General features: G+C 45.5%; 1 protein-coding gene across 1 annotated transcript in view; it reads left to right on the top strand.

Annotated features, from left to right (window-relative positions):
* Window positions 1-16,862, top strand: part of LOC110571853 (zinc finger protein 3) — a 62,130-nt gene that overhangs the window by 27,901 nt on the left and 17,367 nt on the right. The window contains exon 7 of the mRNA XM_044915715.1: window positions 15,513-15,996. Within this exon, the coding sequence (XP_044771650.1) occupies window positions 15,513-15,996 (484 nt within the window). The remainder of the gene's footprint in view (window positions 1-15,512; window positions 15,997-16,862) is intronic.

Genomic DNA, 16,862 nt, shown 5'->3' with positions numbered 1-16,862 from the left:
GCAGACTCCCTGCCGAGCAGGGAGCCCGATGCGGGACTCGATCCCGGGACTCCAGGATCATGACCTGAGCCAAAGGCAGTCGCTTAACCAACTGAGCCACCCAGGCGCCCCTACTTTTTATTTTTAAGTAATCTCTACACCCAACATGAGGCTCGAACCTACAACTCTGAGATTGAGTTGCATGCTCCTCCCACTGAGCCAGCCAGGTGCCCCAGATTTTTGCTTTAATTTAAAAAACTTTCAGCAATGAGAACTCTCTGAAAGGAGGGAACTGTTCTCTAAATTAGTAAGCTCCCTGCCATGTAAATGGTTAGAAGCGGAGGGCTGTCAGAAGGAATGTTTGCATGTTACAAGAGGTTAGACTGTGGTCACCCAAGATGACACATTCAGGCACTGTTTACCGGTCTCCACTCTATTCTCATTGACCACATCTGCAATTATTTGTTTACATATCTGCCAAGAACTGTGTGTATTTTTCATTTTTTCCTTCTGCTTTTATTTATTTAGAGAGAGTGTGAGCGGGGTGGGGGAGAGGGAGAGAGAGAATCTTAAGCATTCTCCACGCTCAGCATGGAGCCTGACGCAGGGCTCCACCTCACCACCCTGAGATCATGACCTGAGCTGAAATCAAGATTTGGACGCTCAACCGACTGAGCCACCCAGGCTCCCCCTTTCCTTGTGCTTTTTTTTTTTTTTTTTAAGATTTTTTATTTATGGGGCGCCTGGGTGGCTCAGTCGGTTAAGCGTCTGTCTTCGGCTCAGGTCATGATCCCAGGGTCCTGGGATCAAGTCCCGCATCGGGCTCCCTGCTCTGTGGGGAGCGCGCTTCTCCCTCTCCTCCCCACTTGTGCTCTCTATCTCACTATCTCTGTCTCTCTCAAATAAATAAGATCTAAAAAAAAAATTAAAAAAAAAAGATTTTTTATTTATTTGACAGAGACACAGGGAGAGAGGGAACACAAGCAGCGGGAGTGGGAGAGGGAGAAGCAGGCGTCCCTCGGAGCAGGGAGCCCGATGCGGGGCTCGATCCCAGGACCCCGGGATCATGACCCGAGCCGAAGGCAGACACTTAACGACTGAGCCACCCAGGCGCCCCTTTCCTTGTGCTTTTAACACAATGCCTGACGCATTCTTGGTGTTTGTTGAATGAATTCACTGGAAAAAGTATGAGGTTCTTGGAAATCAAAACTGCTCTGAAGAGGAAATGCAGGTGACTCATCACAGTGAGCCACCAGGCACGGTAGCTGACTTTTCCTTTGCTCTCTTAACGGTTGTGCCATGTGGTCATAGTTATATTAATGGAAGAAAATAAATACTCATCCTAAGTTAACTTGCTGTAATATAGGATGATTTGGATGGATAGCATATTGATCTTCCTAATGCTATTTTTAAAAATCTGTTGAGATACAGTAAGGACACAGGATGGAATTAGAGAATCTTGATCTATCTCAGGTCCGCTACTAACTAGCTCACTAGTGTGCCTTGGATCTGACTTCCCCAGGCATCGGTCGCTTCATCTGAAAACAAGAGCTTAACCAGATCATCCTTAAGGTCTATTTTGGCATTAATATTTTCGAACTCTGGGCTCCTTTGCTTTTTTTTTTAAAGATTTTTAAAATTAATTTATTTGAGAGAGAGCGTGAGCGAGCGCACAAGCAGGGGGAAGGGCAGAGGGAAAAGGAGAGAGAGAATCACAAGCAGACTCCCGGCTGAGTGCAGAGCCCGACACAGGGCTCAATCTCACGACCCTGAGATCATGACCTGAGCCGAAATTAAGAGTCAGACACTTAACCGACTGAGCCACCCAGGCACCCCTCCTTTGCTTTAGAAAGAGCAACAAGCTTGGAGTTGGAAGGATTTCCTTCAAGCCTCAACGTCACAGCTCACTGGTTGCATGGCTAGGCAAAGATCCAAGGCTGGGCCCTAAACATCTGCAAATTCTGCCTTGACCTCTTAAGGAAGGGACTCATATCATGAGGAAGCCCAAGCAGCCATGGGGAGACGCTCACACAGAGGAGCACTGAACCCCAAGGCCCACATCCCAGCTGAGCTTCCAGTCTGTGCACCAGCATCAACTGCCAGCCATCCCAGCTCCTTAGATGACACCACAGGAAGCAGGAGAACTCAACCAATTCACAGATTTGTGAGATCATATGAGAAATGATTGTTGCGTTAAGTCACTCAGTTTTGAGGTTTTTAATGGAGCAATAAGGAAGTGAAACCAAGTGCTTAACAGTACCTTGCCCATAGTAAGTGCTCTAAGGAGGTATATGGAGGGAATGGTAACAGTGAAGGAGTGTTGTGAAAGGGTTGGAAGTCAAGGAAAAACTAACAGGGGTATGGGGCAGGCAAGCTGTATGAAGCCCAAAAATGCGCTCTGCAATACTCCTGTCCTCCCCATCCCCAGGGCTCTCCCACCTATCCAAGACAGCACCAGATGATACAGGAAGTGGCTATTTTGAGCAACTTTATTAGGAAGTCATTCCTTACATTGAACTTTTCTAGCGTTTCCATTCATTGGTCTTAGTTCTGAATTCTGGGGTCCTATAAAACACATTTCTTTTGGAAATGACAGCTCTTTACATATTTGAAAACTGTGACTACTTTGTCCCTCATTCTCCCCTCTTTTCCTACCTAAAGTAAGGAAGAATTCTCCAGATTCTCTCCAGTGCAATGGTATGGTGTTCAGACCTCACACCCTCCAATTTGCTCATTTCTGGGCCACCATTGGCTTTTTGTGCCTCTTAACAGGTGGCAGCCAGAACCCACCCATCTTAGATGTCTGACCATGCATGGGGGGAATGAATGAATGAAACAAGACTGACCATGTGACGACTGTTGAAACTGGCCAGTTGCTACATGGAGGCTCACTGTCATCCTCTCTACGTTTATCTTTGAAAATTAAAAAAAAAGAAAGAAAAAATTAATGACCCGCCCCCCCCAAAAAGGGGGAAATGATACCATGTTTCTATAAAGTCAGGGTGCATTTAGGCAGGGAATTTCATGTGCAGGCATGCTGCTGTCCTTCAGCAAGTGTGCCTTTTGAGGAGGGATCAGGCAAAAGCAAACTCAGTGGGGGCTGGAGAGGATGGTGCAGAAAGAAACACTGAGAATCTAGTCTGAAACCTGCAGCTTAGCAGAAGCAGCGGGAGAAAAGGCAGAGACTTCAACAAGCCCCACAGCATCAGGAGCACCTTAGAAGGCAGCCTCTGAGATTTCTGCCCAGAATTCTGTTCAAATTGATGCCACCGTGACTCAAGTCTGACAGTGATCACTCAATCTCTGGCTTCCTGGGCCAAACGTGGGGCTCCGTGTCCATAAACGTGGATCAAGTTCTCACGAAGCGACGGGCCCAGGTCACGGGTGAACAGGGCTCTGAAGTCCACGAGGGGACCCTCTCCCTGGACCGGGACGTCGGGGATGGGGTGGGAGAACGGCCAAAGCCTTCACCTGGTTGGCACTTCCTTGGTTAAAAAAAAGGGAGGTGGGTGGAACTAGGTCCGTGTTCCCGTAGTGGAGCGACTCCGCCTGTCCCCAAAGCGCCTCGACCCCCTACGAACCCGAGACACCGAGATGCAGAGACGACTTTCCCAGTTCCTAGAGGGACCGCTACGGCCCAGTTAGACTCCAGCTGGGGCGGGGCCCTTACGCACTTCCGGCTGCGCCGGCCGCGGGGTGCATCGAGGTGTACGAGCGCTTCGAGCGGATTCAAATGCGGTGAGTCTCTCGGTTCCTGGTTCGCGTGGCGGGCGAGAGAGAGAGCCTTGGCCGAAAGGGTTCGGGGAGGGAGGAGTAGGTTGAACAGCTGTGGCCTCTGGAGAACCCTGGCTGACCCGCCCTGGGAGGTCTTCAGGGAGGAGCCCGCGCTTCTACCCAGCCCCAGGTAGCGGAGGCTCTTGCTCACGGGAAAGCCTTTTCCGCCCCGCCCCGGGGGTTTCACAAATGAAACTGCCTCATTCTCGTTCCAGAGCAGTTTTTCTGTGCTCTTCCTGAGCCGAGCCGTCAGTCGGACCCGGGTTGCCTTCTCTTTTTTTCCCTGGCTCTCATCAGGAAGTCCCAACTCAGGGCTAATTGATGAGAACACGCCTGAGGGGCTTGGAGACCTGCTGTGGGAACCGAGCCTCATTAGAAGTTCCGGGTCGCGGCTGATCCAAGAAAGGGAATAGTACCGTTGAGCTTTGTTCAGATAGAAAGCACACACACAACGGGCATCTGCTCGATTTTGGAAACGCATTTTTATTTTACCATTTATAAATAGTTTGTCGAGGGAAAGGTGATCTGGTGGGTGAGGTCCTTGGAAACCTATGTTATTATAAGGAACAGTTGAAAGAACTGTGAAGAAGAGAGATGAGAGGCGAAAAGCAATTGTTCTCAGGGATTGGAAGGCTGCTATGCAGAAAGTAAATACTGTACAGTAGAATTCTGTGCCTCAGTTACCAAATTTGCCTGCCTACGCGTTTTCAGGTACACAATGAGTGTGTTAAAGACGTTCTAGCATTAGTTGCTAAGTACCATTCAGTTGTTAGAATCTGTGATAATTTGGTTTATTTATGCCTCATCTTGTTCCGTAATGGATTTGGGGCACTTTTGTAAAAGTATACATTTTGGGAAATTGTCATAAAAGAGAGGAAAAGAGGAGCGCCTGGGTGGCTCAGTCGTTAAGCGTCTGCCTTCCGCTCAGGTCATGATCCCAGGGTTCTGGGATTGAGCCCCGCATCGGGCTCCCTGCTCAGCGGGGAATCTGCTTCTCCCTCTCCCACTCCCCCTGCTTGTGCTCTTTCTCTCGCTGTATCTCTGTCAAATAAATAAATAAAATCTTAAAAAAAAGAGAGAGAGAGGAAAAGAAAGAAAAAAAAAAAAACCCTGGAAATAGGAACGATTCTCTTCTGGTTATAGTAGACTGTGAACTTATGAGCCTCTTGTGCTAAACATTCTAGGTAGCCTAAAGAAAGTAGTTCACTGTGGTTGAAGACAATGTGACTTAGTAATGAAGCCTCTTGTTTTCTTTTTTTTTAATTTTTTTTTTAAGATTTTATTTATTTGACAGAGAGAGAGTACAAACGGGGAGCTGCAGGGAGAGGGAGAGGCAGACTCCCCACTGAGCAGGGAGCCCGCGCAGGGCTCAAACCCAGAACCCCAGGACCACGACCGGAGCCGAAGGCAGACGCTCAACAGGCTGAGCCACCCAGGCGCCCCAAGCCTCTTGTTTTCTATCCACATGCTTTTGATTTTATAAATACTTTGTTAAGAAAGCTTCAGAAGCCTGGGCGCCTGGCTGGCTCAGTCAGTAGAACATGTGACTCTTGATCTCAAGGTCATAAGTTCAAGCCCCACGTTGGGCATAGAGCTTACAATCAATCAATCATAAATTTAAAAAAAAAAAGAAAGAAAAATTCAGAAGCCAAGACCTGGAGGGCATCCCTGAGTGAACCTTTAGGCAAACTCAACATGACCAAATGTGAAATAACTGGCTTTCTCGGGGTGGGGGGCGGGAATCAATATAGAGCATTATTGGATTTTTAAAGAAATCTTTGCCAGTCTGATAGATGGAAGCGTTTCATTGTAGCTTTAATTTTCATGTCTTTTATTATAACTAAGGTTAAGTGTCTTTTGTGTATTTATTATTAGGCTGAGATTTGAACGACAAATAGAAATCTGCCCTGAAAATTGAGCATTAATGGGTCATAGGGAATGAGGAGGGGAGTGATGAGACAGTATGAGGAGGCAGAGACCAGGCTGTGACTTTTGTGTGCCAAACAGAGAAATTAATAAAATGGTTGTCAACAGCTGGGTGTTATGTGCAGATTTGTATGCTAAACCTCTGCTGGTACTAGACTTACAATGTATGAAACTTCGATTTTTCAGAGGAGGGAACTTCAGGAGCCAAGGGCAGGCTGCCCCAAGATGGGGCAGTTTACATGAATAGTATTTTGAGTTAAAAGCAATTGAAACCCAGCAGATTCAGGAAAGGCTCTTCACCTTTCCCCTCAAGTGCCTGCCTATACCAGAAAGAGAGCTATCAAGGAGATTCTTCTTTACCTAAAAAACCTGCATAATAGGGCACCTTCTGTTTTGCAAACATCTCCTCTCACCTTCCTGCTAATGATCTTCCTCATCTTAGTATCCTCAGACCCCTCTCCTTAGCTCAGGCTGTTATATAAGCCTCCATGTTGCCAGACTGCCTTTGGAATTTCATGTCTGTGTGGCTCCCTGTACATACCAAGCTAAATTTGATTTTCTCCTGTTGAAATTTTTTTTAAATAAGCTCTATGCTGAATGTGGGGCTCAAACTCACAACCCCGAGATCAAGAGTCACATGCTCTTCTGACTAAGCCAGCCAGGTGCCCCCTATTTTTTTTTAAATAAAAAATAAATCAATAAACCTCTGCTGCTAGCCTTTTAGCCTTGGAGTTAGAGTTGCCAAACTGGAAAATGGCTTGTGTGATTTCAAAGGAGGACAAGATTGTCATAATGTTGTCAGCTAGTTACAGTTGTTTGATAAAAGTAAAAGTAAGCATTGTGTATGTTTGCAGTAGATCTTTTAGAAACTTTTTTTTTGTCGTTATTTAGAGTATCAAATAAATAAAACCTTCAAAAAGGTATTTGTTATATTGGTCTCAGGTGTGCAATATAGCGATCCAACAATTTTATACATTACTCAGCGCTCATCAAGACAAGTGCCCTCCTTCATCCCCATCACCTGTTTCACCCATCTCCCCCCCACGCCACCCCACACCCAGCCACTCCACCCCCAGGTCACCACCAGTTTATTCTCTGTAGCTAAGAGTATGTTTTGGTTTGTTTCTTTCTTTGTTTGCTTGTTTCATTTCTTACATTTCACATATGACTGAAATCTAGAATATTAAGTAATTTTTGAAACAAAGAAATAGCATCTGAAATGATGCTGGTTCCATAATCAGTTTCAAGGTCAAAAAAATTTTTTTAGGGGCGCCTGGGTGGCTCGGTTGGTTAAGCGACTGCCTTCGGCTCAGGCCATGATCCTGGAGTCCCGGGATCGAGTCCCGCATCGGGCTCCCTGCTCGGCAGGGAGTCTGCTTCTCCCTCTGACCCTCCCCCCTCTCATGTGCTTTCTCTCTCTCTCTCACTCTCTCAAATAAATGAATAAATAAAATCTTTAAAAAAAATTTTTTTTTAATACCTTAGAGGATGGTTGAAATACTGTGTAGCAGACAAAAGCCTCTGAAGGCAGGTTAGAAAGGGAACTCCCTTCCCGCCCCCCCCCACCTCCAGAATGTTCTGAGCAACAGTGGCGTCTTTATAGGACATGTGAATTAGTCACATCATGTCTCATTGGAATGGACCAGTGATGGTATCTTTTGTTTCAACAAAATACTGAATAATCAGTCTTTTACAGCCAAAACATCCCCAGATTACTGATGAGGTCTGTCATCCCTCAATCATCCCTCAATCTTGTCAGCTCTTACTCAGAAATAGCTAAGTGGGGAACACCACACCAAAATTCATAGAACTTAAAAACATTCAACTGAAGATTCCTGCCAAGAAGACTTTTGATACTTAGAGTTCTCTTACAGAAACAGTGTTTTTCAATCTTTTGGGAACATATGTCTCCCCCTTTTTTTTTTGAAGGTTTTATTTATTTATTTGTCAGAGAGAGCACAAGCAGGGGGAGTGGCAGAGAGAGAGGGAGAAGTAGGCTTCCCCACTGAGCAAGGAGCCCAGTGCGAGACTCGATCCCAGGACCCCGGGATCATGACCTGAGCCGAAGGCTGAAGCTTAATCAGCTGAGCCACCCACACGTCCCCATATGTCTCCCTTTTAATTAACATTAAAATTCTCAAAATTCCATCTTGCCCCAATAGAAACTTTATTTCATCAGATCAATATTCTGATAATTGTTGGATGAGAGTCAGAAATTAATTATATTGTTCCTAGAGACAAAGCAGGCACCTTTTTTAAAAATTTTGTTTTTTAAATTTTATTTATTTATTTATTGGAGAGCGAGCGAGAGAGAAACAACATGAGAGAGGAGAGGGTCAGAGGGAGAAGCAGGCTCCCTGCTGAGCCGGGAGCCCGATGTGGGACTTGATCCCAGGACCCTGGGATCATGACCTGAGCCGAAGGCAGTCGCTTAACCAACTGAGCCACCCAGGCGCCCGCAGGCACCTTTTTTTAAAAATAATTGTGGGACGCCTGGGTGGCTCAGTCGGTTAAGCGTCTGCCTTTAGCTCAGGTCATGATCCCAGGGTCCTGGGATCAAGTCCCACGTCAGGCTCGCTGCTCATCGGGATCTGCTTCTCCCTCTGCCTCTGCCCCTGCTTGTGCTCTCTCTCTGACAAACAAATAAAATCTTAAAAAAATAAAAATTAAAAAATAATCATAAAAGAAAAACGCTTCATAACTTTTTAAAAATACCTAATGAACTCTAAAAATGGTCTGCTTCAACTAAGTTTTGAAGTTAACAGCTAACATATTTCTCTTTACTACCACTCCATAATAGAATAGCATTTGTCAAAGCTGCTTTCCCCCCACTCCCCCATATTTTTCAATTTAAATGTTTTATTCTACTTTATTTTATTATTTTTTAGAGATTTTATTTTTTTAAGATTTAGTTATTTATTTTAGAGAGAGCACACACACAGGGGGAGGGGCAGAGGGAGAGGGATCACTTCTGTTGTATTTTAACAGGATCACTCTTGCTGCTTGTTGGCAATAGACCAAGGGCCAAAAGAGGAAGCACTTAGGCTCTTGCACTACACTGGTCAAGAGGTGATGGGCTGGGATGGCAGTGTTGGAGGTAGTGAGAATTGGTTGAACAGTGGGTCTTTTGGATGTAGAGCTCACAGGATTTGCTTATGAATTATATGTAGAATGTGAAGGAGGAGTCTGAGATAACCAGGTTTTTTGGTCCAAGAAAACAGAATGATGGAGTTGCCGTTAACTGAGATGAATAGCCGGGGGCGGGGGGGCGGGTAATGGGGACTGCAGTTTTGGACATCTTGAACTTGAGGTGCCATTGGTCATGCTGGTGGCGACGTCAAGTAGTAGTTGGTTGTATGAGTCTAGAGTTCAGAAGAGAGGTCCAGGCTGGAGGTAAATTGACGGTTGGGAGTATATGGATGGTGATTCAAGCCGTGTGACCAGATGAAATCTCCAAGGAGAATGAATGCAGCAAGGACAAAGGGGTCCAAGTGCCAGGCCCTCCACTCATTTGTGGTCTTGGCAAAGACATGAATTTGAATGTGGGCAGCGTCTAAGGGAAGCTTTTTCTTAAGATTTTTTTGTTTGTTGGGCGCCTGGGTGGCTCAGATGGTTAAGCGTCTGCCTTCGGCTCAGGTCATGATCCCAGGGTCCTGGGATCGAGTCCCACATCGGGCTCCCTGCTCCTTGGGAGCCTGCTTCTCCCTCTGCCTCTCTCTCTCTCTAAAAAAAAAAGATTTTTTTGTTTGTTTTAGAGTAATCTCTACATCCAGCATGGGGCTCAAACTTAAAACCCCGAGATCAAGAGTCACACACTCTACCAGCTGAGGCGGCCACAAGCCCCAGCTTTTGATTGTCACCGTGTACATGTTTTGCCGAGGCAGTTATGTGATCTGTGGGTTTGGATATGCCCTTCTGGGAGCAGATCCGCATGAATGATAGGTCACTCTCTGTTCAATGCCACCTGTGTTACATAACTCCTCGTGTCTTGCTGAGTCTCCCAGGCTTGATCCCAGAAGCTGAGCAGCCCAAACAGATTCCAGTGTCTTTCCTGTTGTAGGGATGCCCTTCTCTGGGTGGAGTGTGGAATTTTGTAACCAGTTACAAACAAGTATTTCAGCACTGCGGAGACCTACTTCAAAGCATTTTAAATGAATGCTCCCGGCACTACTACATCTGTTATTTTAAGGTTATTTTAGCCTTGAGTGCTAATGCCTTTATTTTAGGAAACGAGATGGTGTGCTCCTGTCCCAGCTCAGTTTCAAGTTATCCTGAACTTGGGCGCTCCAGCAGTATATTGGGTGTGCGGGGCAGCATGAGGGAGTGGGTGGTGCTGATTCTGGTCCACCCTGTCAGGACACCTGTTGACATCTCATAGGATGCTTCAGAATGGGGGTACAGGGGCGCGTGGGTGGCTCAGTCGTTAAGCGTCTGCCTTCGGCTCAGGTCATGATCCCGGGGTCCTGGGATCAGGCCCCACATTGGGCTCCCTGCTCAGCGGGAAGCCTGCTTCTCCCTCTCCCACTCCCCCTGCTTGTGTTCCTGTTCTCACTGTGTCTCTCTCCGTCAAATAAATAAGTAAAATCTTTAAAAAAAAAAGAAAAGAAAATTTGGGAAATGAAAAAAAGAATTTAAAAAACTGAAGTCATCTACAACCCAGCAAGATCACTGTTCGTGTTTTATCCTTTTTCCTTTGCTGTGATTATGGGGCCATATGTGAGACTTGATATTCAGGTTATACAAGCCAGATCCATGGAAAACAACGTGCGTGTGAGCCAGGAGTATACTCGAGTTTTTATTTTCATTTTTATTTTTTTCATACTCAAGTTTTTAAATGCCTTAGATTTAGATTATTTGTGACTCCTATTTCCTCATCTTCTGTAAGTCATTTGTGCCTCCTTTTTATGGTCTCTACCCTTGTTATCAGCATAGTTTCACATAACAAAAACCCATGTAGGTTTTTATCTGTTTGGCTCTTTGTTGAGACTTTGCTGGAGTTTTCCTGCTCTCAATTATCCACGCCCAGCGTGGGACATCTATGTGACACATGACAAGTGCTGCTTAACAGTTGGAAACATGCTCAGGAAAGCCAGTCACAAGCATGGAAGGCTAATTTATGCAGGTGTCTTTCAGAATATGTTTAATGAATGCTGATAATTGTAGTCTGATTCTGATGTCTCTTTACTCATTTATTTTCCATCTCTCCCACAAACTTGAAAGCTCCGTGGGGGTGGGAGTGCGTCTGGCTTGCTCATCACTGCACTCCCAGCTCCAAGCCCATGGCATTCAAGTAAATGTTGAGTAGATGGACTTCACTTTTGGCAAACGAGGAAAATAGAATTATATTTATTACACATGTTTTGGGTGTTCTAATGTATGAACTGACCGACATGTTTATAATATCTGATATTTAAAAGAAAAATACTTTTAAGCACTTTGCATTTGTATCATCTCTGGTTTAATTTTTTTCCCCTCAGTTCCTTCTCAGCAATATATATCTCATCGAAATAAATACCTCTGTAAGAATATAGGTTACTGTTAGTTTAATCTCTGTCATTCCACTTGTCTTTCTGTGAAACCTAAAGGTAAAGGACATTTAAAAACTTGCATATGCCCTACTTAAAAGTGGGTCAGGTGAAGCTCAGAATTATATCATTGGGGCACCTGGGTGGCTCAGTCAGTTAAGCGTCCGACTCTTGGTTTCGGCTCAGTGTTTGATCTCAGGGTCATGGGATCGGCCTGCGTGGGGCTCTGAGCTCAGTGCAGTCTGCTTGTCTCCCCCCAACCCCCCACATCCTTGCAGTCTCTCAAATAAATAAATGGGATCTTTGAAAAACAGATTTTTTAAATTACATCATTAATTATACTCAATTATTTTAAAATACTCTAGTTAATTCCAACCCTCTAACATGATTCCTGGTTATGCTGACTAGCTCCATCGTTTGACTAGCAATTTATTTATTTATTTATTTGTTTATTTATTTAGTGAAGTAGGGAGTTTGATGTGGGGCTTGAACTCACGACCCTAAGATCAAGAGTCGCATGCTCTACTAACTGAGCCAGTCATGCATCCTTGGCTAGCAAATTTTTAATATTGAAGCTCAAAGTCTTAGATTTGGAAGGCTGCATTTGGCCTGTAGATATCCTGTTGAAATCTTGGAGTTTTAAGATTCTGAAACAGTTTTTGGAGCAAAGTTAATTTAAATTTAATTTTAAAAGTATGCCATTGTGGGGGCGCCTGGGTGGCTCAGTCGTTAGGCGTCTGCCTTCGGCTCAGGTCATGATCCCGGAGTCCTGGGATCGAGCCCCGCATCGGGCTCCCTGCTCAGCAGGAAGCCTGCTTCTCCCTCTCCCACTCCCCCTGCTTGTGTTCCCTCTCTCGCTGTATCTCTCTCTGTCAAATAAATAAATAAAATCTTTAAAAAAAAAAAAGATGTTTAAAAAAAAAGCATGCCATTGTGCCCTTTTTTTAGAGTGGAGACAATGCAAGATTAGGATATCCTGAACTGACTCCCGAATGATTTTGAACAGTAATTTTTGTATGATAGTTTTATGGTAGCTGTAATTTCCACAATTTCTTGTGCTAAAGGTGTGGCTGGCAAGACCTAAAAAGCATCCTTTTTTTCTTTTTGTAATTTATGGTAACCATATTTTCTCAGGTTTAACGCGTAGCCCTAAAGAACCAGAAACCCAGAGGAACCGATATTTCCTGCTCCACAGAGTCCCATCCCTAGTGAGACTGTTTCTGGAATCTGTGTGATGACCAAGGTTTTGGGCATGGCTGCAGTTCGGGGCCCTCGGCCTCCACGGGAGAGGGGACCTGTGGTGGTTAAAGATGAGGATGAAGAGGAAGGGCAGAGCCTTCCTAGCCTGGAGGTGTTCCGCCAGCGCTTCCGGCAGTTTGGCTACCATGACACGCCTGGCCCCCGGGAGGCCCTGAGCCAGCTCCGGGTGCTCTGCTGCGAGTGGCTGAGGCCCGAGATCCACACCAAGGAGCAGATCCTGGAGCTGCTGGTGCTGGAGCAGTTCCTGACCATCCTGCCCCAGGAGCTCCAGGCTTGGGTGCAGGAGCACTGCCCGGAGAGCGCCGAAGAGGCCGTCACTCTCCTAGAAGACCTGGAGCAGGAACTGGACGAGCCAGGACAACAGGTAGGCTGGGGAGAACTTACATGCTGTGAGGCTGGGAATAGAGCACTCTGGGCAGGACTGGGTTTATCCATCCAATGGGAGGGGCTGAATGGAAGCTTCTGCTGACTTAGATCATGTTTCCTCCTGTTCTTCTTCTGTCCAGGATTGATCTTTAGCCGTGGGAATGGAATGAGATGGATGTGTTTCTTTTCTTTTTCCTAGCAGTTGTACCTTAGCTCTCCTAAGGCTTTCTTTCGTTCTGCAGTTGAAAAGTCTGAACAACCCAGGGGTTAGGGTTGTCACCCCCCTCCCCTCAGCGCACGTGCATTTGAAAATCCCAGTATAACTTTTGATTCCCCAAAGCTTAACTTCTAAATAAATAGCCTAATGTTGACCGGAATCTTTACCAATAACAGTCAGTTAGCACTTACTTTGTATGTTATGTGTGTTATATACCATGTTCTTATAATAAAGTAAGCTACAGAAAGGAAAACATTAAGAAAACCATAAGGAAGAGAAAATACATTTACTGTACTGGATGTATCAAAAAATTATATATGTGTATAAGTGGACCTGCATAGTTCAGACCCGTGTTCAGGGGTCACCTGTAGTTCTGAGGTGAGCTGTGCACAAACCCCGCCATTCGTGGTTGTCTCTAGGCCTCACCTCCTCCAAATGAACAGCAACAGGTTTGGGAGAAGAGGTCCTCTTCAGGAACAGCAAAGTTTCCAGGCAACACGCAGCTGCAGTCTGTGGAGACCAGTCACAAATGCGAAGGTTGGGAGCCCTTATACATCCAGGAGACTGGGGAAGAGCAGGATTTCACTCCAGAGCTGAGAAAGAGTCAAGGTAGGGACTGTCGTGCTGCGTGCTTGGTGCCCCAGGCCTTTGTGGTGGAAGAAACAGAATAATTCTCATTACTGGTTGTGAGGCAGTCCCCCTAGACTGACTTGCCTGGTCTGGCTGCCTGGGCAGGATGATGAGTACCTGAGTGCCTTTCCCCCCAAGTGCGTGCGTCTCAGCTAGAGTCCTAGCTTGGGGGGCTGGGGGGAAACATGACACACTCTTAAAAGGGTTGGTCGAAGTAAGTTGAAAAAAGGGACTGTTCACAGAGGTGTGACAGGTTGAAGGAACCAGTGAGAGATGAGGCTTGTTCATTTGTTAATGACTGAGCAAAGAACCTGTTAAAATCAGCCTTGGATTATGCAGAAATGGTCCCAGGTAAAATCTTTTCAGCTTCTTGCCTCATAAGGTTATTTAAAATGTTTCGCTTATTTATTGAGTTACTTATTTCCCACACAGAGTACACGGCAACTTGAAGGAAAGTCTGTATATGTAGCCAAGTGATTGCTCATCACCGAGAGTGGAGGGGACTTTTATCTGCCGCGGCTGTGGTCCCAGGGGGCAGGGGGTGAGAGTGCACGCGGCTGGACGGTTGCTGCTGGCAGCCGGAGGAAAGAGGTGGTCAAGTGGAGAGAGGGCGCCAGGGGCCAGGGAAGGGGCTGAGAGGAAGGTACCTCGTTAGCAGAGGCTTCTGTACTCCTCGGGGGCCGACAGGTGTCAGGGAGCCCCTGGTTCAGTGTGGATTTCTCTTACTCCCTTTTTCCGTGTATGTGGACGGGTTAGACGGACTTGTAAGTGTGGCTGCCTAGTGCAGTGCTCTAAAAAAGATAGATGGCTTCAGTCTGGTTTAGCAGTATTAACTTTAAAACTAAAAGATGGTGAGACAGCCACTGTAGGGTATGTGCTGGGAATCAAACCCTCCTGGGAGGTGGGCACTTTGATTTAAACTAATGAGCTGGGACTAGCCTGGTCATACGTGGACTGAATGTCCTCTTTTGTTGCCTTTTTTTTTGTTTGGTTTGGTTTGATTTTTTTTCTTTAATTTTATTATGTTATGTTAATCATCATACATTACATCATTAGTTTTTGATGTAGTGTTCCATGTCTTTTGTTGCTTTTATATTCCACTTCTGTGAGAATGTGGATTTCATGAGTTTGCCACTAGCCTCCTCTCCCTTAATTACCCATTTTATTTTCCTTAATCAACTTTGACCATTCGGTAATATTTCTTACTCGTTTCTTTCTGCCTGAGCATCCCCCAGCTCCTTTGTTTCTGTCCCAGTAGGCTTGGTTTTGCTTCTGTGCCCTCTTTATATGAAGTTCTTCTTCTGGCAGAGAAGGCTATGTCCTCTTCATATCGTCATAGCTGCTGCTGGGGGCTGGTGTGAAAGCCTTGTGCTGTAAACTAGATCTGGTGGTGACTTATTTGTGTCATTGTCCTGTTGTGACCTCTCACCGAGAGATACTTGGTCACCATCCATGTCAGCTGACATTTCTATTTCTCCTTCAACAGTTTCTTCTCAGAACACAAAACAACTGACCTGTTCTTATTCTACTTCTTGTTTCAGACTGTAACTCGAACACCCAGAATGAGGAATCAACAGACAAGCAGAAAAGTTCTGAAGAATCTCAAGAACTCAAAAGGGATGTTATTCCCATGATTATTGCCAGTAAATGTGAGGCCAGGTTAGAAAGGCAGTGGGTAAACCTTGAAAAGGAAAGAGGAACAAAAACTCCTCTCCTAGACAAAGGTTCCAAGAAAGGCAGAGAATTGATTCCCGCTAAACCTGCCCCAGGAGAGAGGCGGTACATATGTGCCGAGTGTGGAAAAGCCTTTAGTAATAGCTCAAATCTCACCAAACACCGGCGAACACACACTGGGGAGAAACCGTATGTATGCACCAAATGTGGGAAAGCTTTCAGCCACAGTTCAAACCTCACCCTTCATTACAGAACACACTTGGTGGATCGGCCCTATGACTGTAAGTGTGGGAAAGCCTTTGGTCAGAGCTCAGACCTCCTTAAACATCAGCGAATGCACACCGAAGAGGCGCCATATCAGTGTAAAGATTGTGGAAAAGCTTTCAGTGGTAAAGGCAGCCTCATCCGACACTATCGGATACACACTGGGGAGAAACCTTACCAGTGTAACGAGTGTGGGAAGAGCTTTAGTCAGCACGCAGGTCTTAGTTCTCACCAGAGGCTCCACACTGGAGAGAAGCCATATAAATGTAAGGAGTGTGGGAAAGCCTTCAACCACAGCTCAAATTTTAATAAACACCATAGAATCCATACCGGGGAGAAGCCCTACTGGTGTAATCACTGTGGAAAAACCTTCTGTAGTAAGTCAAATCTTTCCAAACATCAGAGAGTCCACCCTGGAGAGGGAGAAGTGCTTTAACCGTCAAGTAATGCTCTCTGGGTGGGTTTTGTTTTTATTAAACTTTAGCCCATGGATTCTAGGGAGAAGCCCAGTAATTGCGATATAAACTGTAGTTGTAGATTTTGTTTCACTCATAACACATCAAGGGGTGCCTGGGGAGTGGGTGCTCAGTGGTGGCATGGCGGCACGGAGGGGCTGGAGGGCAGCGGAGCATTCCTCACTGGCCAGCCCTCCAGGGCGCGGTCCCCTTGCCTCGCCTTGGGTCCCAAGCCAGGCCGGCACTGCCTTTTGTATAGTTAAACTGAGTATATCCAGTATAATTAAGGCAGGAACACTGAAACTGTTTAACTGTTTTAACATACATTCGAGAAGTATAAGATTTGTAAAGAATTGAGCCACATTGAACACAATTTAATCTGATTCGGAATAAACTTACAACATCTTGTAATGGTGCCTCAGGACTGTTAAATGGTATGTTGGTTACTGAACACTTCCCAAGAGAGGAAACTCTTCCTGCCGGTTTTAGTTTTGGGGAAATTTGGATTTGGGGTAATTAGAACTTTTCGTACTCGTGAAGGTGCATATTGGGAAATTGGGGTAGAGTGTATAAAGTAACTGCATCTTGGTCTATGTTGTGCCTTTTTTTTTTTTTTTTCTGCATACTGAACACATTTATTTCATCATGGAGAACATTTGTCAGCCTCGTGTGCATTTTGGTTGTGTATATTCTGTCTCTGCCACAGTCTGAAAATCTGACTCTGAAACTTCCTTCTAAACTCCACAACTCAGTAATATCCAGCATGATTCCTTTAAGTCCATCCTGTCTGTT

The sequence above is a fragment of the Neomonachus schauinslandi genome, chromosome 5 (assembly GCF_002201575.2).
Source record: "Neomonachus schauinslandi chromosome 5, ASM220157v2, whole genome shotgun sequence".
NCBI lineage: Eukaryota > Metazoa > Chordata > Mammalia > Carnivora > Phocidae > Neomonachus > Neomonachus schauinslandi.
The sequence above is the reverse complement of the archived record's forward strand: the minus strand, read 5'-3'. Positions and strand labels throughout refer to the sequence as shown.